At 35.3% G+C, this 20,984-nt stretch overlaps 1 protein-coding gene across 1 annotated transcript in view; it reads left to right on the forward strand.

Annotated features, from left to right (window-relative positions):
• Positions 1-20,984, forward strand: part of ANKRD31 (ankyrin repeat domain 31) — a 133,426-nt gene that overhangs the window by 15,122 nt on the left and 97,320 nt on the right. Inside the window, exons 4-9 of the mRNA XM_057698413.1 lie at positions 6,292-6,332; positions 10,156-10,232; positions 11,745-11,788; positions 14,458-15,075; positions 17,337-17,608; positions 20,126-20,235. Coding sequence (XP_057554396.1) covers positions 6,292-6,332; positions 10,156-10,232; positions 11,745-11,788; positions 14,458-15,075; positions 17,337-17,608; positions 20,126-20,235 — 1,162 coding nt within the window. The remainder of the gene's footprint in view (positions 1-6,291; positions 6,333-10,155; positions 10,233-11,744; positions 11,789-14,457; positions 15,076-17,336; positions 17,609-20,125; positions 20,236-20,984) is intronic.

The following is a 20,984-nucleotide window of genomic DNA, read 5'->3' on the forward strand; positions in this document are numbered from 1 at the left end:
AAAACTCAGATAAAATATTGATGTTTCAACTCAAAAACAAACTATTTTAGAAATAATGAGATTGGGATTGACATATATACACTACTACATATAAGATAGATAACTGATGAGAACCTACTGTTTCTTTTTGTTTTTAAATGTTTTTATTTTTTATTTATTGTTTGGCTGCATTGGGTCTGCTTTGGGTCTTCACTGCTGCATGCAGGTTTTCTCTAGTTGTGATGAGCAGGTTTTACTCTTTGTTGTGGTGTGCAGGTGTCTCATCGCACTGGCTTCTCCTGTTTTGGAGCATGGGCTTTAGGCTCTTGGACTTCAGTAGTTGTGGCATGTGGGCTTAGTAGTTGTGGCACGCGGGCTCTAGAACACAGGTTCAGTGATAGTGGTGCTCCGCGGCATGTGGGATCTTCCTGGACCAGGGCTCGAACCCATGTCTCCTGCATTGGCAGGTGGGTTCTTAACCACTGCATCACCAGGGAAGTCCCAAGAGAACCTACTGTTTAGCACAGCGAGCGCTTTGTAATGATCTGTGGTGCCTAAATGGGAAGGAAATCTAAAAAAGAGTGGATATACGTATGCATATAACTGATTCACTTTACTGTACAGCAGAAACTAACACAACACTGTAAAGCAACTATACTCCAATAAAAATTTAAAAAAAAAAGAAATGATGGAACATTTTAAGTAAGGGAAAACTATGACGAAATAGAAGATCTTTGATTTGACATGCACCGTGCTAATTTTTAAAAACATAGGGGGCAGTCTTTTAAAATATTTCATACTCATCAATTTTGTTGGGTCTTGCATTACCTTTTCTTGTTCTTTATAGGTGCCATATGTCAAGCAGTTTTCAAACTTTACATAGAAATTTTTAAAATTTTGTTTGAAGAATTTAGTCATATGACTGGAGAGATAATTGGAGACATTACTATCTATCAAAATTAGGAGGTATAATAGTTAATTTTGTATGTCAGCTTGGGCCATCAGGTGCCCAGCTAGTTAGTCAAACATTATTCTGGGAACTTCTTTGAGGATGTTTTTGAAAAAGATTAACTTTTAAATCAGTGGATTTGGGTAAATCAGATTGCCCTTGATAATGTGGGTGGGCCTTACCCAACCAGTTGAAGGCCTATATAGAAGAAAAACACCAGCCTCCCTGAGCGAGAGAATTATCCAGCAGACAGCCTTTGGACTTTATCTATACAATCACCTTCTAGGTCTTGAGCCTGATGGCCCACACTGCAGATCTGAACTTGCCAGTTTCCATAATTACATGAGTCAGTTCCTTACAATAAATCTGTTTCTATGTATATATGTATCCTATTAGTTCTGTTTCTCTGGAGAACCCTGACTAAAAAAGCAGGCATCATTGATCTTACTATAATCAGTTTTTGATCATCTGGAAAATACTTATTTGACAGGGAATAATGATTAATTCAGTCTTGTGATTATTACCGTCAGGCTGCTTCCTTCCATCTTCTGCTCTCTGAAATGCTGTCTCAGAGGTATAAATCCAGGTTGAATTTCACTTTCCCTCTCCATTATGCAGCTTCCACCTTCCACCCTTATCCGTATGTAGAGGTGAAATCGGTTAAAATGAACATTAAAGAGAACCTTGAAAGGAAAATGAGCAACCACAGGCTTGTTTGACAACTGTGTAATGGAAGAAGGGTCATGGTTGGCAAGGACAGAGTTCATGGAGAGATTATGTATATATGAACTGCAGGGTCTTTTTAAATTTATTTTATTGAAATATAGTTGATTTATAATGTTATTTTTTTTAAAAATTACCTTTTCTTTTTTAAAATTTTATTTATTTATTTATTTATTTAGGTACATTTGGCCTTTGTTGCTGTGTGTGGGCTTTCACTAGTTGCAGTGAGCAGGGGCTACTCTTCATTGTGGTGCACAGGTTTCCCATTGCAGTGGCTTCTCTTGTTATGGAGCATGGGCTTCAGTAGTTGCGGGACCTGGGCCCTAGAGTGCGTGGGGCTTCAGTAGTTGTAGTGCATAGGCTCGGTAGTTACGGTGTGCAGGCTCTAGGGCATGCGGGTTTCAGTAGTTGTGGTGCATGGACTCCGTAGTTGTGGCTTGCGAGCTCCAGAGCGCAGGCTTAGGAGTTGTGGCACAGGGGCTTGTTTGCTCCACGGCATGTGGGATCTTCCCGGACTAGGGATCAAACCCATGTGCTCTGCATTGGCAGGCGGATTCTTAACCACTGCACCACCAGGGAAGTCCACGATGTTGTTAATTTCTGCTGTACTGCAAAGTGATTCAGTTATACATGTATATACATATATATTATACATAGGTGTATACATCTATATGTGTAACTGTATATATACCCACACAGTTATACATACATACACACACACACACATATTCTTTTTCATATTCTTTTCCATTATGGTCTATCACAGGATATTGAATATAGTTCCCTGTGCTGTATAGTAGGATGAGAACCTTGTTGTTTGTTCTTTCTATGTATAGTAATTTGCATCCTACAGGGTCTTTTTAAGGCCCAGTAGACAGGTAACATTCTCTCTTACTAGCTACCTCTCTGAGACATGAATAGTTGGCCCATTCAAATTCAGGGTGAGTTTTCAAAACTTAGGAAACCGCTTGTTCTACTGTGCTGATCATTAATGTTGTTGATATCCTTTTCCTGACTCTAACCCATTCTGACCTGCTTTAATTCTTAGGGTCCTAGAATTGCTGTCTCTGCCCAGAGTTGCAATTGCTTAGGAATATTCTGGGAAGGAGTGGGATGAACACAGGGCCTTGGCACCTGATTCAGCCAGAGTAAAGACAGTTCTCATTTAGTGGTTAAATAGCTTTCTGTTTAAGTTGTATTTAGATACTACTCAGTGGAGTTTAAAATGATCATTTTTGTATTTAATAACACTGAAGCAATGTAGAAATGGTATCATATGTCCAGGTCAAACTCTCTAAAAGACAATCATGTGGATATTTGGAAATAATAAAAAAAAATATTTGTATAGATAACCAAATTTGGCTACCTCAGTCTGAGAGAAAGGTATTTTAAGCAAATGTTATCAGTAATTCATCAAGATCACTAAAACGCTAAATACCGGGAATTGTGTATTCCATTCTATGAAATGTGAGGATAGTTTGTGTGAGACATCTCATGCCTCGTGGAGGACCAAGGTTGGTCAGGCTGATCTGGTTGGCCAGGCTTCTATTTCTCTCCCGGGATTCCATGATTCAGTTGAAGAAAATGATCTCAGATAGTAGAGTATTGTTTTCTGGTTAAGGATATATAAACAGATTTGCTTCTTTTCCAGATCCTCTGAATTAATACAATCAATTTAAACCTTCTTTCGCCTCTCACACCCTACCCCCAACAGGTGTTTTTTTTTTTTTTTAATGTTTGCACTTTAATGCCCTGGTAGGAGCAGGAGAAAAATGTCACATGTATCAAAAGCATAGATGGCAATTTGCACCCCTTGAGAAAGAATTGATTGAAGTGTATCCTTACATTCTGTTAATCAACAAAGGAACAGCTCCAGCCCCCATTATATTTGGAGGCATTAGCTCTTGAGGGGTATTTCTGCCTATGGAAGAGCAAAAAAAGTCAGCTGTCAGGAGCAAACTTCCTTCTTACTTGCTCTCTTATCTTTTGCATTTTACTTAAGTGGGTAGGGTCAAATGAAAAATTAGCCCTCAACAGGAAAATTCACTGGTCCTCTAGTAAGGTAAATGAAATGAGTGTTACAGATACTTCAATGATTTGCTTTGTGAAGACTCAGAAATACCTAGTAAGTATATAAGTATACCCTGTGTAATCAATCCTTGGGAATTTCTAGTTTACTTATTGAAATTCCTTCTTTGCTCTAGACCTCTGAGCTTTTTGTAAAGTCTGCTTAGAAAGTATGTATACGTGGAACCAGTGTGATAACCTTGAGCAGTGTAAGGATGCACTATCAATAAATAACCATGAACATTAATTGGAGACGATTGAAGTTCTAAGGTTACTTTGTGTTTTGTTATTATGGCTGTTTCAGTGATCAAAAAATGCTTGAAAGTTCAGGCTAATGGCTTTACATATTTTCAGAAAGCTTTATTATTGATCATAGAAACAAACATAGAGAGTCCCCCAAAGAGAGATCTTTTTCTGAAGATCTGCTTTGATGCCAATAAGATAAGAATAGTAAAAGGTAAGAATTCCTTTTAAAGTGATGAAAGCCAGTGTGCTATGAAATCTTAAAATGGAAGCATTTTATCATTTTATCTTTTTTGAAAGGGACACAGCAACTTCAGATTTTCTGGCATGACTTGAGAATTAGGCAGAATCCATTAAGCATTTAACATTGTGATATGGAGTTTGTATGAGTTTTGGCCCTCAGGAGAGGGCCAAAATGTTAGAACTCAGAACCTGACAAGAATGGCTCATCAGAACCATTATGGATTAATGGACTAAGAAAAGGGAAGAACTAGGAATAAAAAGAAGGAACACTCCCTTTCTCTTTACCTAAGTTCTACAAATTCTTTTTTTTTAAGACTTTTTTTGATTTGTCTCATTTTAAAGTCTTTATTGAGTTTGTTACAATATTGCCTCTGGTTTTCATGTTTTGGTTTTCCTGCGGTGAGGCATGTGGGATCTTCACTCCCCTAACCAGGGATTGAACCCGCACCCCCTGTATTTGAATGCAAAGTCTTAACCACTGGACTGTCAGGGAGGTCCCCACAAATTCTTTTATAGAAAGAAATTAAGACAAAAACTAAACATAATGGCTAAAACTGTAAAACTCTTAGAAGAAAACATGGGGGAAAGTATCATAACATTCAATTTGGCAATGATTTCTTGAATTTGAAAGCATAAGCAACAAAATAAAAAATAGATAAGCTAGACTTCATGAAAATTAAAAACCTATGTGCAAGACTTCCCTGGTGGTTCAGTGGTTAAAACTCCACGCTCCTAATGCAGGGGGCCTGGGTTCAATCCCTGGTCAAGGAACTAGAACCCACGTGCTGCAACTAAGACCCGGCACAGCCAAATAAATAAATAAAATAAATAAATGTTAAAAAAATGCAAACAATCCTGAGATATGTGCATCAAAGGACACTATCAACAGAGTGAAAAGGTAACCAGAAGAAAGGGAGAAAATATTTGTAAATCATATATCTGATAAGGGATTGTTACACAGAATATATGGAGACATAACTCAACAACAACCACCTGATTAAAAAATGGACGAAGAATATAAATAACATTTCAGTAAAGAAGATGTGAGGAATTCCCTGATGATCCAGTGGTTAGGACTTGGCGCTTTCACTGCCAGAGCCGGGTTTGATCCTTGGTTGGGGATAAGATCCCAAAAGCCGCACAGCACGGCAAAAAAAAAAAAAAAAAAAAAAGTACAAATGGCTAATAAGCACATGAAAAGATATTCAGCATCTTTAACCGTTAGGGAATTGCACATCAAAACCATGATGAGATACCATCTCACACACATTAGGATGGCTGTTACCAAAATAAAATAACAAATATTGATGAGAATTTGGAAAAATTGAAATTCTTGCTCATTGCTGGTAGGAAATGTAGAACGGTGTGGCAGTTATGGAAAGTGGTATGGTGATTCCTCAAAAAATTAAACATAGAATTACCATGTGATCCAGAAATTCCATTTCTGGGTATATACCCAAAATAAATGAAAGCAGGGACTCGAAAATATATGTGTACACCCGCACTCATAGAAGCATTATTCACAATAGCCAAAAGTGGAAGCACCCCAGGTGTCCACTGATAGATGAGTAGATAAATAAAATATGGTACATACATACAATGGAATATTATTCAGCCTGAGAAAGGAAAGAAATACTGATACATGCTACAACATAGATGAACCTTGAAGACATCATACTAAGTGAAATAAGCCAGTCACAAAAGGACAAATATTGTATGATATTTATATACGGGGCACTTAGAGTAATCAGATTCATAGAGACAGAAAGTGGAAGCATGGATGCCAGGGGTTGGGAGAGGGGTAAGTGGGGAGTTAGTGTTTAAATAGGCATGGAGTTTCAGTTCGGGAAGATGAGAAAGTTCTGGAAGTGGATGTTGGTGATGATTGTACATCAGTGGGAATGTACATAATGCCACAGAATTGTACATTTTTAAACGGTCAGAATGGTAAATTTTATATGTATTTTACCACAATAAAAAAAGATGCTAAGAATAACATAAGAATTACCTTCAATGTTAAGTTTTTAGCTTGTTACATTAGCTTAGCATTCCTCAGTTGGAAAAAGACTACTGTTTTTTCTTTCTAGCAATCTCAAGATAAAATGGAACAAAATGAAGCTCTGTTACAGTAAGTATAATGATTTTTGTCATTATTATATTGTAGATTTTTTTGTCATTTTACACAAACAAGTTTTTCTTAAGAGTTTTAGACTTGTATATTTTTGAATAATTGTTCCTTTAGCATCATAAATATGTTATTTTGCAAACATTCTAGATAAGTTTCATTTCGTGAGAAAGATTAAATCAGATTGAGTTGATTCTCTGATTATTAATATTACTAAAAAAAGCAAATTTATAGCATGGCATGAAGGAAGAATTTGTAGAGCTTATTGAAATTAGATTTCATAGAACTATTATACTTAAAGAGACCTTATCCTTTCAATTTTTTTTTAAAACAATGGTTCTCAAAGTATGGCCTGTGGACCCCCTGGGAGTCCTAGGGCTCTTTCCAGAGGGTCTGTGAGGTCAAAACTATTTTCATAATAATGCTAACTTTTTTTGCCTGTTTTGCAGTATTGACATTTGCACTTACAGTGCTAAGGCAAATGGTGGATAAAAAGCTGGAGCCTTAGTAGGAATCAGAGCAGTGGTACCAAATAGTATTAGTAGTCACCATGTTTTTCATGGCCATGTCTAGCAGTTAAAAAGAGAAAAAAAAAAAAGGCCAGTTTTACTTAGTGCATTTGATGAAGCAGAAAAGTTGTTAGTTTTATTAAATTTCTACCCTTGAATATATATCTTTTTACACTTCTGTGTAAGCTGTGTTAGTTGTCTTAAGAACACATGCACTTGTTTGAGTTAGATTTGTAAAAAAAAAAAAATAAACTAGTTTCACTTATTTTTTTAACTTGAAAGAATAACTGACAAACTGGTTATTCACACTGGAGTATATGGCAGACATTTTCTTGAACTTTCTGGTAAGATCAGTGGAAATATTTACGAAGATGACCTTTTTTGAGATTTTTGTAATGAAATGGATCAATATAGGGAAGATCTGCATCACTCAATGAATCAGTAGTTTCTGAAAGACCAACGCATGATGTCACATCACCCACAGACAAGTAAAAGATTCATTCAGAGTGAAAGATAGACCACAACAAAAGTTCACTGATTTTGTTTCAATTTTCACATTTTCAGTGACCTTTAAGGAAATTATTGCTTTTAGAGTTTTGGTATGTTATCTAAAAAGAATATGCACTATTATCTAAAAAGGCTACTAAAGTGCTCCTTCCTTGTCCAACTACATATCTGGTGAGGCCAGATTTTTGTAATATATTTCAAATAAAAAAATGTATGGCAAAAGATTGAATGTGTTGTCGCAGTTCAGATGGCAGCTGTCTTCCATTAAGCCTCACATTAAAGAGGGACTTCCCTGGTGGTCCAGTGGATAAGACTCCACACTCCCAATGCAGAGGGCCTGGATTCGGTCCCTGGTCAAGGAACTAGAACTAGATCCTGCATGCGTGCCACAACTAAGAGTCCACATGCCACAACTAAGAAGTCTGCATGCTGCAACTACAAGATCCTGTATGCCACAATGAAGATGCCATGTGCCAAAACTAAGACCCGGTGCAGCCAAAATAAATACATAAATGTTTTTTAAAAAAGCCATACATTAGGACTTCCTAGGTGGTGCAGTGGGTAAGAATCCGCCTGCCAATGCAGGGGATACGGGTTCAAGCCCTGCTCTAGGAAGATACCACATGCTGTGGAATAACTAAGCCCGTGTGCCACAACTATTGAGCCTGCACTCTAGAGCCCATGAGCCACAGCTATTGAGCCCATGTGCCGCAATTACTGAAGCCCACGCATCTAGAGCCCAGTGCTCTGCGATAAGAGAGGCCACCGCAATGAGAAGCCCACGCACTACAATGAAGAGTAGCCCCTGCTCACCGCAACTAGAGAAAGCCTGTGTGCAGCAACAAAGAGCCAACACAGCCAATAAAATAAATAAATAAATTTATTTTTTAAAAAAAGCCATACATTAAAGATATTTTTACAAATTGTAAAACAGTGCCACTTTCTCGCTATTTTTTTTTCATTTTGGAAAATGCATTAATTTTTCATAAAAATATATTAATATATTGGATTATTACTGTTATTTAAAAATGATTGTTTTTTTCTCCATTTTAGTTTCTAATATGTAAATATAAACAAATATAAGCCACATGAACAGAAGCTCTTTGAATTCCTTACTAATTTTTAAGAGTGTAAAAGACCAAAAGTTTGAGAATCACTATTTTAATATAACCCTTTTACTGAATATATCAGCAATACAAGTTCATCTACAGAAACAGAAAAAGAGAAAAGACTAAGAAAGACTAATACAGCATCCATAATCACACAGCCTGGAGAGAAACATTGTTAACATTTTTGTAGTACATTTTGTTTTAGGCTTTCTATACATTTTTGTTTTATTCATATTTTTTACAAAATTGGGATTATTCTGCAAATAGTTTTGTTTCCTATATTTTTTCTTCTTTCTTTCTTTCTTTCTTTCTTTCTTTCTTTCTTTCTTTCTTTCTTTCTTTCTTTCTTTCTTTCTTTTTCTTTCTTTCTTTCTTTCTTTCTTTCTTTCTTTTTTTTTTTTGACTGCACCACAGGGCTTGCAAGATTTTGGTACCCTTACCAGAGATGGAACCCGTGCCCCCTGGAGTGAAATTCCAAACTCCTAATCACTGGACTACCTACCAAGGAATTCCTCCTGTTTTTAAATTTTAAGTAGTGTTTATCATAATTATTATTTTACATCATTAATATTTTTAAAAGGTGAATTTTAATGGCCTTATAATATTTCATAGTACAACTTGCTGTACTGTACTTTGTTTAATCATTTCTCTAATATTGGACATGTATGTTGTTTGCAATCTTGACTAATATAAATAACTTTTTTAATAACTTAGATGAAAGTTTGCTCTATTTTCAAAACTTATGTTTTAAATTCTGTTTTATAATTAAGGAAAAAAATTCTGCTGTTGATTGAAACTATGATTTTGTTTTATTTTAAATCCGCTTGTACTCAAATAATCATGTTTTAGGAAAGAAATTGGCATTCTTTTCTATTTGCCTCATAGAAATTATTCTATATGAGAAGTTTCACTTTCAAGGTAGCTTATATTAATCACTTCTATGTTTTAGGCAGGAGAGAATGTTCAATTTATTATTTTTGCTTAGGATTCAAGTGGCTGTGCCTGGTGCATAAAAACTTCTTAAAACAACTGGAACAAGAGGCTTTTTTTTTTTTTTAAGGAAGATCTCTTGATTGCATTTGTGTAGTAAATTAGATTGAGGAAAAAAATAGTTAACTGATTGCTCTTCTTCAGTCAACTTTTAATTATCCCAGGGTAGATGATCAAAATTACAGATTAGGCATGACCTTTATTTTGCTTGCAACCTCTTCCATTTAGTATTTCCTACCTTTTTTTCCCCTGCTGTGAAACACAAGAAATAAATAATGTCTGAGAATTTTCTCATTAGTGACTTTCACTTACATCTCAAACTATAATGACAAATTTTATTTGAGGATTTAAATAGCCAAGCTGCATAAGTAAGGACCAATTTTTTTCTCTCACTCCGCCCCTCTACTTGGTAGACAAATCATCTCCAGAATTACTTTCAGACCTAAATGTAATTTAGCTTGTTTACACTCCTAAAGTTCATTCCTTAATTTTTTGGCTCTCTCCGTTTTTGCAGCTGTTTGAAATTTAACTGTTAACAAACTGGTAGTAGTTGTAAAAGTAATTAGAATGATGAAGCAAAAAAAATATTATCCTATTTGAAATTCCTTTAAATTAAAAAAAAAGCTTAAATTGTATCTGAATGAGAAATAGTGGGGTTTTTTTCCATTTCAAAATTTATATTTCTTTATTAATTGATTCATTTTTTTTTAGGATTAGAAAAAGTTATCCAGTGTTCACTGTGTCATTTCCCCAGGCTGAACTTTCCCTGAACCACCAAAATATTCAAGGTATGCTTTTATGGGTAGAGTCATATAAAGTAAATTTGTCTTTGCCTAAAAAATAGAAAGCTTAGTTAAATATGGATTTGTTTACAACTAGACTGGTCTACTGTTACATTGCTACCATACATTTTCACATATGAAATCGATGTTGCTGTTGACCTTGGATCATGCTGCTTAAAGTTGCCCGTGTGAGAAGCAGGTCGTTTGCGGTCAATACATGCTCCTCCACGTGTCTACTTTTTTGACTTGTAATTTGGGGGCTCAAATTTGAAAACAGTGTTTTCTCTGTTCGTAGCATTCTTAATACGAATGTTGTGTCTTTCTTGACTGGCAGTTACGCAGGCCATTTACTTGATTTCAGCTGTATTAGAGGATGGCTGTCTTTCTCTTTGAGGTGTCTCCTATGTATGTTGTGTGACAATGTAGTAAATATTCTTAGTGATCATTGAAACCTCGTATTATGAGAAAAGGCACAAGGACTTGATACTTTCACAGCTAAGTTTTAAAAGCTGTCTTCTCCTGCTCTGTTGCTACTACAACAGCAGTATTGCTTATGCCCGTCACCAACTCTCACATACACTACTAGTGCCTGGATTTTGGTCTGTAATATTATTTATTCATTATTTTAACAAATATTTATTGAGCTGCTAAGTGCCAAGAGTATGGGTGCTATGGGTGTACAAATGCCAAGCAAACCAGGAATCGTAAAAAGATAGCTGATCTGTCTTGGAGCTTGAAGATATTAGGATGGATCTGAAATGTGTTACCATTGTTGGAAAACAAAAAGGCTTTCAAGGATGTCTGGAAGCAGTGCTAAGAGGGTAAAGAGCTAGGTCAGTTGTTCTCCCACTGGCCAACCTGTGACAAATTAGTTGGGGAAAAAAACTGACATGATTTTGGTTCATGGAAATAAGTTTGTAAAAAAAAACCATGAGTTCATAATGATACTCAAAAAATGTTAATAGTGTACAAAAAGTAGTCTCAATACAGGGAAAAAAAAACGCAACTATATTAGAATGTTTAAAAATTTTTAATGACTCTAAGAAATAGAGACTTGTTAATACATGTGCATTTAGGACATCTCCTGATTCCTTTTGGCCCCTTCGTAAGTGTTCCTTTTTATGCCTAACTCAACAGCATGACTTCATTTAAATTGTATTACCTATAATGGAGAAGATAATGATACTGAGAAAGTAGATATGATTTTTCCTCATGTAGTTGCAAATACTTAACTCAGCCAAAGTATAGAGGTTGGTTTTTAACTAAACTAATTCCTAATACTTGTAATTTTACCTGGCATCATGTGAAATATTTTTTAAGGAATGGAAGCATTTCATAACTTTATTGCCAACATGATACTTTTATATCAGTAAATTGGTATAACATTTATAAAATATTTGATATATCACATGAATGAGGGAGTCACTTCAAGTTATATGATTAAGAAATGCTAAGTGAGATAATATGTTTTAATGCTTTAATAAAACTGGAATGAAAACATATAATGTTGTCTTGTAGGTCTTGAGGCTGAAAATCCTGAAGTGTTAACACACCCAGAAAAGGTCGGTCTGTATAATAGAAATTAGCTATTCAAATCCTGAGTTTAGATTTTTTTTAAATTACATTGATTAAAGTATCAAGCCCATTTAAGTTTTCCCCTAGGCAGGAATATGGCTAAATCATTTCAATAGATAGCATTGTCTAACAACCCATTTCAGTGTTTAGGGGAATAATTTTCTAATACTTTTCTTGTAAACTCTGATAAATCCTTCTTTGAAATAAAGCAGGATTTTACTGTTCACAAGGTTTTTTGTGAGTTGCAAAAAATTCTTTCCTGCATTCCCCCATTCAGTCTGGGCTGCCACAGACAGACAGACAGAAAGCACGAGGACACTATTCTTACATGTGAGGTGGAGACCCATTTCAATGTTTATTCTTCCTTTTCTCTAATGAAATAGAAGTTTCTTGATTTGTGTTTCTTATCTAGCATTGTCAGTCTTTTTATTCTTTATCTGGAAGAGAAGCATATAATTTAATATCAAACTACTTGCTAAGATGCCTTCTGTTGCTTTGTCTATTACCCTAATTCCTTTAATATTTCCTGTCGGATGCTGCTAATCAGTTACCATGTACTGAGTGCTTGTTTTGGCTTTGCTTTCTGCTTGGCGCTATGGGAGATCAGAGGACTGTAAGACTGGCTCTGCCCATAACAGCCTCCAGCAATCAAGGACCTCCCCAGGCCAACCCTGTCATGTCTGTACCTTCATGTCAGGTATACCTTACACATTCCCACCTCCATGCCTTTGTTTAAGTCAGGAGTCAGAAAACAAGGGAAAGAGCATAACATTTGTAATCACATAGGTTGCGTTCCAAGGGCAAGTGTGTCATTTACATGTGTAACATATGGAAAGCGATACTCATTTCACAGCATTACAGTGAGGACTGAGAGTGATGATAGCTCATGGTGTTTGGTACCTAGTTGGTGCTTAAGAAATATGTGTGTTTCCTTCTTTTACTCCTTCACAAATCATTAATTTCTGGCTTAAGTCCCTTCTCCTCTTTGGATCTGTCTCAGATGACTGTGGTGATCTTGACCAAAGTGATTGCTCCCTCTTTGGTATTCATTACTCACTATGTCAGTATTTCCCTATCACTTGCCTCCTATGACGTTAGTAGACCTTCTGAGAAAAAACAATTTTTTTGAACGAAGAAGTTTAGAGAACACTGTATCCTAAAGTCTCCTCAAAGATTTATAGTGCACGTTTGAAAAGTCTTGTAGTAAAGAAACCTGTTTAACTTTATTTAACCGAGCATTTTTCAGGCAATCTTGAAAACGCTTCACTGCCTCCCTTTTTCTCCACCCAAGAAAACTTATAACACTAGGACTATGGTTTATGCCATTCATTTGAGTTCCTGCAGTGTTTTTACATTATTTATGCTTTAATGTCTTATGTATTAACGCCTTCAATTTTAATTTAGGAATTAAGTTCCTTTAGGGAAGAGTTCAATATATATATACTTTATTAGATCTAGGGCCTTGAATTTTGTAGATATAAGGACTTTAAATAGGTGTGAGATCCTGAACATAACTTCAAGAATGGATAGGGTCCAGTTCTTCAGTTCCTTCTAAATTTCTATCTTTCTGAGCAAGTTATAGTTTGCGTTACTAATAAATATATCCTCTTAAACTGGATGCTGTGTGCAGAGAATATGAATGGTGGCAGGCAGAAAAGGAAGAGAGGGAGAATAAAATGTTTTTCACTTTTCTTAGTCAAATCAAAGCAGAATATTAGAGGGCTTAAAATTACAGTGCATTCTGGCAGAGTGCTGTGTCAGTGAAGGTGAATTTTATTTTTAGAAACAGCCAAAAGTCACTGAAACCCGTTCTGTTATTTAAGGTCAAGCAAATTAACAGTTTTAAATGTTGAAAACAAGTTTAGTGCCTTTAAACTATTGAGACTGATTTTCTTGAATGGCTTATAAATGATTTTGAAAGCACTTTCAAAAGAGGAAGTCTAATAACATTTTGATCATTGGAAATATTGTGAGAGCAGGTATAACCTATTAAGGTGAAGTCTTTGAAAATGATAGTCATTTTGTGTTTTGTAGGTTCTGTGTTTTTTGTTTAAAACAACCGCAAGTCAGAACCATTGATTTATAGCCAGAGCTTATCATATTTACATAGAACTGTGTTTTCAATGCTCCTTTTCTCTGCTCCCCCACCCCACCTCCTGTCCTTTGGCCTTTTTGCTTCACATTTCCATATTCATACAGAGGTGGGGAATAAAAAGAAGGTGAAACTACACCAATTTTGTTCCTGGTTAATAATTTTAATAAAATTCAATAGAAATTTTTAGCAAGGGAGAATTTTTCAGCCATTAACTACAATGAAGTTTTTAGATTATCTGTTAATTTAACTATCCGTGTTATCTCTGCCTCTTCTCTTAGCCCAGATAATTTAAACTTAACTGAATAATTTGCCTTCTGTAATTATGGTCCAGCCCATTTTATCCTTGGTCCACTATTAAATATTTAACCATGTGTGCACAGTCATTAGTAATTTGGTATAAGAAAGTAATGAAGAGTATTTTTATTTATGAAAGGGAGGAAAGTTAATAAAGCTTTTTGGTGGTCACTTAGCAACATGATGAACTAGAAAACTATAACATTTTCATTTTAAACACTTTTTTGTATATGTAATAATGATGTAACTTCTATTCGGAATATACAGGAACTAAGTAGAGATAGAGACTCTCCTGAAATAAGCCTTCTCTCAAGTACTACTATTAAAGAACTTGATACGTTTGCTGTAAAGGAGAACTCATTAATAGAGCCAGAAAAGGAGCCTAGCAAGGAAGTCACATTGACCATGACTTCTGAAGAAACCAAAGATGAAGAAAGCTCTCTGGAAACTTTTGTGTCTGCCTTGGAAAAGTTACAAACATCACCAGAAATCACCCAGGAGGAAAGACTGCTTAGAATAATGAGTGATTTTGAACCTCTAGAGTTGATGAACCCATTGAGCAACTCTTTGAGTTCCATATCAATACCTTTGACACGTCAGAAAGATTTACTGGAAAACACAAAGGATGATGCATTGCCAGCTGAGTTGTTAGCAGCCCTGAACACGTCCGAAGCCAAGGTGGAACCCATCTGCCACAGAAAAGAGGGAGACATCAGTCTCAGCACTGGAAATGAATGTTTAGGAGTGGAGCCCAATATGTCTCAGACTGATGAAGACTGTACACAAACAGCAGGTGCAAATTTTGAGACTCTTTATTCTGCTCCACCATTTGAACAAGATTCCAGGTTAGCTGAGCTACAGGACAAGCATCTTTCAGTGCAGCAAGTAAGTGCAAGTATGAGTCTATGATTTTGCCTTTTATAGTGACCTTTAACAAGTCTTCATTGCCCATATACTTTATTTTATTTTTATTTTTTTACTTTTTTTAAAGCTCTTTATTGGAGTATAATTGCTTTATACTGTGTGCCAGTTTCTGCTGTACAACCCATATGCTTGATTTTAAATTCAAACCTTCTACCCGAATACCGACACTCAGAAGATACTTTTTGACTTTGAAGCGTATAGTTGCCTTTTTCAAGGTTCCCAGGGTAGAGTTTTCAAGGGGTTAAAAGTTAAAATAGGTAAGTTTCTCCCCTGAAAACCTGAGAAGATACATCATCATTAGATTGCTTATATAGAACTAGGAATTTTTTCTGTTAGCTCAGAAAAAATGTTTGCCTGGGTGCAGAGTAGAGATAAGATACCCCACTTTAATTTCTAGTTGGAAATAAAATATAGGCAGTTGGACTGCCAGGAGAGGGAAAAAATTATGCCTGGCTTCAGTACAACTTTGCATTCTGTGCCTAAGGATACTGTCAAGTGACACATTTCTTGGATTTGGAATTCCTGGACTATTATACTTGGAGACCCTGAAATGGCCTATCACTTGCCAAGTCCCTTTTTCATGTTGACAGTTTTTTTCCTTTTAAAAATATCTTTATTTTTTCCTAATTATAATAGTAATACATCCTCATTATTTTAAGAAAATCAAACATTACAGTTAGAGGAAGTCTCCCACAATTCCACTTTCCAGAGATAATCATTGTTAACAGTTTGCTGTATGTCTCCATTTTTTTCTATGCATATTCTATGTAAGTTTATTGTATATACATGGGATTATAGGTAATGCTTTGCAACTTGTATTTAAAATTTAATAGTACATCTTGGTTATCTTTCTGTGTCAACAAATGTAGCACTACTTAAATCTTTTTACTTGTTGAATGGTATTTCACCATATGGAATACCTTTGTGTGTGTGTGTGTGTGTGTGTATAAAATAATATAATTTATGTAACCAATTCACTAATGATGGTCATTTGGATTTTTTTTTCTTTTCTTTTTTTCTGCTGGCTGTTACCAAAATGCTCCTGTGAACATTTTTTGAAAGATTTAAATAACATGATACTAAGGTCGTTATAACATACACATCCGGAATAATACTGCATGCAATTCTGGTCAAAAAATTTCAAAACAGACATAATGTTATGTTTTAAAATCCAGAAAAAGAGAAACTAATCATGGGGACGGGGCATGAAGATTAAATATTCCAAGATTCTAATCTAAAAAGAGGTAATATGAGTAAAGTGTAGGAAATTGATAGAGTGAGCATGAACTTAGGAGGTCTTCAAAAAACAGTCTGCTTAAAAGTAGAAAGGAGATTGATTTAGAACAAATCAAATTAAACAGTCTTTTACTTAGCTGTAATAAAAATGTGAAACCTGTGGGACTTCCCTGGTGGTCCAGTGGTTAAGACTGCACTCCCAATGCAAAGGGCCCAGGTTCAGTCCCTGGTCAGACAATGAAGATCCCACATGCCACAACTAAGAGCCGGCGCAGTGAAAAAGAAAGAAAGAGAGAGAACGGAAGGAAGGAAGGAAGGAAGGAAGGTAGGAAGGAAGGGAAAGAAAGAAAGAAAAATATTTTTTAAAAATATGAAACTTGTTACCTTGAAAAGCTTTGCAAGCTGGATATATAAATAAGCTCAAGAAAGGTTTACATGATATGTATAAAAATATGTATTCCCATGAAAGTTAAATCTATAATGGATTATTAAGGGGAAGTTAGAGCCATTCATGATATACTGCTAACCTTTTAAAATCAGTGTAATGGAAGTTATATACTATCTCATCCCACAAATATCACTTACTGTTGCTGCCAAATAACAAAATACTGGACTGAATAGAACATTGATCTGGCCTGGCGTGACATTTCTACAGTTTTTATGTGTCTCTCATCATTTTGTGCTACCCATTTCCTGTGAAGTTAAAGCACCCAGAATGACCTTAGGTTTATCCTTGAGTTTTAAGGATGAATATTGATAAAAATAATATTTACTTATGCTCTTCTTGTCTTAGGCTTTTAAATCTGCATTGTCATTTATCACATTAATTATAAAATTTTCATTATGTTCACAAATGTGTATGAGTTTTTGTATTTCCATTGTATAAGATATTTTTGTGTAATCAAAGGACAAGTAAAACCTAATTTCTTCTAATTTTATTTTTTTGTGTTGTAATTATTTGTATATGTATTTACATCTTATTATAGAGTCTAGAAGACCCAAATCCATTTGGATTGCAAACTTTGGTTCATCAAAATGTCACCTCTTGTGATCCACTAAATAATAAGGGAAATTCAAATCTGGTGGAAAATAGCTGTGAGCAGGACACTCCATGTGTATTAAGGAGATCATCCAGACTGAAAGTAGGCAGAGACGCAAAGCCTACAGATGACATGTATAAGATGCCAGAAAAGATTTTACCCAAAATACTTGGCTGTGAGCATCAAGCAAATAATAACTCTTCAACTGAGAATTTCAGGTATGCTACCGACCTAATAGTTAATTCTGTATTTCAGACATCAGAGTCAGCCTACAGTTACCTCTAAGTAAAGAACTTTATTTTTCAGTGTTGTTATTTTATTTATTTTGCAATAAAAAGAAAACCCAGAAAACTCCTTTACTTTCTTTTTTTAAGACAGACTAATAGGAAATTGTTCTATTATAGCTTAATGCTAATTTTGTTTCTTTAACGTTTGTCACCACACATAGTTACAAATTTTTTTTTCTAGTTATGAGAACTTTTAAGGTCTACACTCTTAGCAACTTCTCAAATATACAGTACAGTATTATTAACTGTAGTCACCATGCTGTACATTACATCCCTGTACTTATTTATCTTATAACTGGAAGTTTGTGCCTTTTGACTGCCTTCACGCATTTCACCTACCCACCTTCCACCTTGTCTCCTACCTCCAGAACCAGTCTGTTCTCTGTATCTATTAGTTTGGGTTTTGTGTTTTTCTGTTTTTTGTTTTTTTAGATTCCACATATAAGTGAGATCATACAGTATTTGTATTTCTCTGCTTATTTCACTTAGCATAATGCCCTCAGGGCCCATTCATGTTCTTGCAAATGGCAGCATTTTCTTCTTTTCTGTGGCTGAATACTATGCCATTGTGTGTATATGTGTATATATCACATTTTCTTTATTCATTCATCCATCGATGGATATTTAGGTTTCCTTCCATGTCTTGACTATTGTAAATAAAGCTTTAGTGAAAATGGGACTCCAGATATTATTTTGAGATGGTGATTTTGTTTCCTTTGGATGAATACCCAGGAGTGGTATTGCAGGATCATATGGTAGTTCTATTTTTAATTTTTGGGGAATCTTCATACTGTTTTCTTTTTTTAGGAACTTTTATTGAGATATAGTTGACATACAATAAACTGCATATAATAAAGTATACAATTTGATACATTTTTTTCAATACTGTTTTCCATAGTGGTTACACCAATTTACATTCCCACCAACAGTGCATGAGGGTTCCCTTTTCTCCACACCCTCTGCAGCATTTATTATTTGTAGACTTTTTGATGATGGCCATTATGACTGGTATGGGATGATATCTCATTTGTGGTTTTGATTTACATTTCCCTGATGATTACTGATGCTGAACACCTTTTTATGTACCTGTTGGCCATTTGGATGCCTTCTTTGGAAATGTCTTTTTAGTTCCTCTCACACTTCTTAAATCAGATTGCCTTTTTTTTTTTTTTTTTTTTTTTTTTGCTGTTGAGTTGTGTGAGTTCTTTATATGTTTTGGATATTAATCCTCTTTCAGATATATGATTTGCAAGTATTTTCTCCCATTCGGTAGGTTGTCTTTTCATTTTGTTGATAGTTTCATTTGCTGTACAGAAACTTTTTAGTTTGATGTAGTCTCACTTGTTTATTTTTGCTTTTGGTGTCAAATCTAAAAAATTGTTGCCAGGACTGATATCAAGGTGCTTGCTTACGTTTTTTCCTAGAAGTTTTATGGTTTCAAGTCTTACGTTCAAGACTGTAATCCATTGTGAATTGATTTTTGTATATGGTGTAAGATTATGGTCCAGTTTTATTCTTTTGCATTTGACTGTCCAGTTTTCCCAACACCATTTATTGAAGAGACTATCCTTTACCTTTCACCCATTGTATATTCTTGGCTCCTTTGTCATAGATTAATTGACCATAAATGGATAGGTTTATTTTGGGGCTCTCTGTGCTGTTCCAGTGATCTATATGTCTGTTTTTATGCCAGTATTTTACAGTTTTTGATTGGTGCCATACCCACATGACAAGTCCTTTTTTTCTTGCCTGCCTCTTTTCCCCTAGAAGTTGTGAATAGAGTGGATAGTGGCATGCCAACGTGGGGAGTGAGGGACAAGAGACTCAGAATACTCACACTTGTAGGTGACTATCCCTAAAGTAGAGAAACCCATCAGTGGCACAAAGACAAAGAAACCAAAATGACTGGCATGTCTGTCACAGAATTATCTGCAGTTTATTCAGGAGCCATCTCCATATTTATTTATTTATTTGGCTGTGTTGGGTCTTCATTGCTGTGCGTGGGCTTTCTCGAGTTGTGGCGCGCAGGGGCTACTCTTTGTTGCAGTGTGTGGACTTCTCATTGTAGTGGCTTCTCTTGTGTGGAGCACAGGTTCTAGGCACATGGGATTCAGTAGTTGTGGCACATGGGCTTAGTAGTTGTGGCTCGCAGGCTCTAGAGCATAGGCTCAGTAGTTCTGGCGCATGGACTCAGTTGCTTCGTGGCATGTGGGATCTTCCTGGACCAGGGCTTGAACCTGTGTCCCCTGCATTGGCAGTCAGATTCTTAACCACTGTGCCACCAGGGAAGTCTCCCTTTCCATATTTAAAACTGCCACCATGCTTGATAGCAGCTCAGTAAAATATCTTTGAGTTTTAAGAAAAGTTTAGTCAAAAATTTTGTATGATTCTCTGTGAATGGTTTTAGAGAACATGTTAGTAATTTTAAAAACACATTTATTTTTCAAGAATGCAGAATCCTGCTTTAAGGATTGAAGGTAAAGGGAAGACTATGACTTCATTCAGACTCAAGAGTGGAGAACAGATCAGGAAAAACAAAAAACTTGCAAGGAAAAATGGTGAGGCCTATTTTATTTCTTTATTTCTTCAGTAAGTAACTTATAGAAACATAGAATTCTGGTACTAAAAAGGATTTAGAGATTATATGTCTCAACTTTCTCATTTTACTGATGAGCAAGTTCAGAGAGGTTAAGGATTTTCCCTAGCACTGCACAGCTCATTGGTAGTATAACTGCAATCCTGAACTTCTGCCTCATATTTGTACTTTTAAGAGAATAGTTTCAGAACTCTTTAAAAATTTAGATATCTGACCTATTTGTAGTGTGACTAACCTAGCATAGGCTTTGGGAAATTATAACGAAGAATGAATAGAGGAAATAAGGAAAAGTTATTATATATTTAGATATTATTTCTTTGTTCCTATGTATAAAACCCCAAAGAATGAACTAAAAAACTATCAGAAATAATAAGAGTCTAGAAATACTAGTTACATAATAGTAGATGGTAGGCAGAATTGGAATATGGACTGTAGATTAAAGAATAATATTGTATCATTGTTAAATTTTCTTAATTTAATAATTTGATTATGTGAGATAGTGTCCTTGCTTTTGGAGAATATCCCCTTATGTATTAGTAAGTAAAGAGTCATGGTGTATACAAGTTATTCTTTATGTTTATATGTGTCTGTGTGCATGTGTATGTATATATAAAGAGGAAGACAGAATGATTTAAGTGGTGGTAAAATGTTAACAATGGGTGAATCCTTTGTTTTATTTTTACAACTTTTTTATGTCTGAAATTATTTCCA

This window comes from Hippopotamus amphibius, chromosome 1 (genome assembly GCF_030028045.1).
Source record: "Hippopotamus amphibius kiboko isolate mHipAmp2 chromosome 1, mHipAmp2.hap2, whole genome shotgun sequence".
In the NCBI taxonomy this organism is placed as follows: Eukaryota; Metazoa; Chordata; class Mammalia; order Artiodactyla; family Hippopotamidae; genus Hippopotamus; species Hippopotamus amphibius.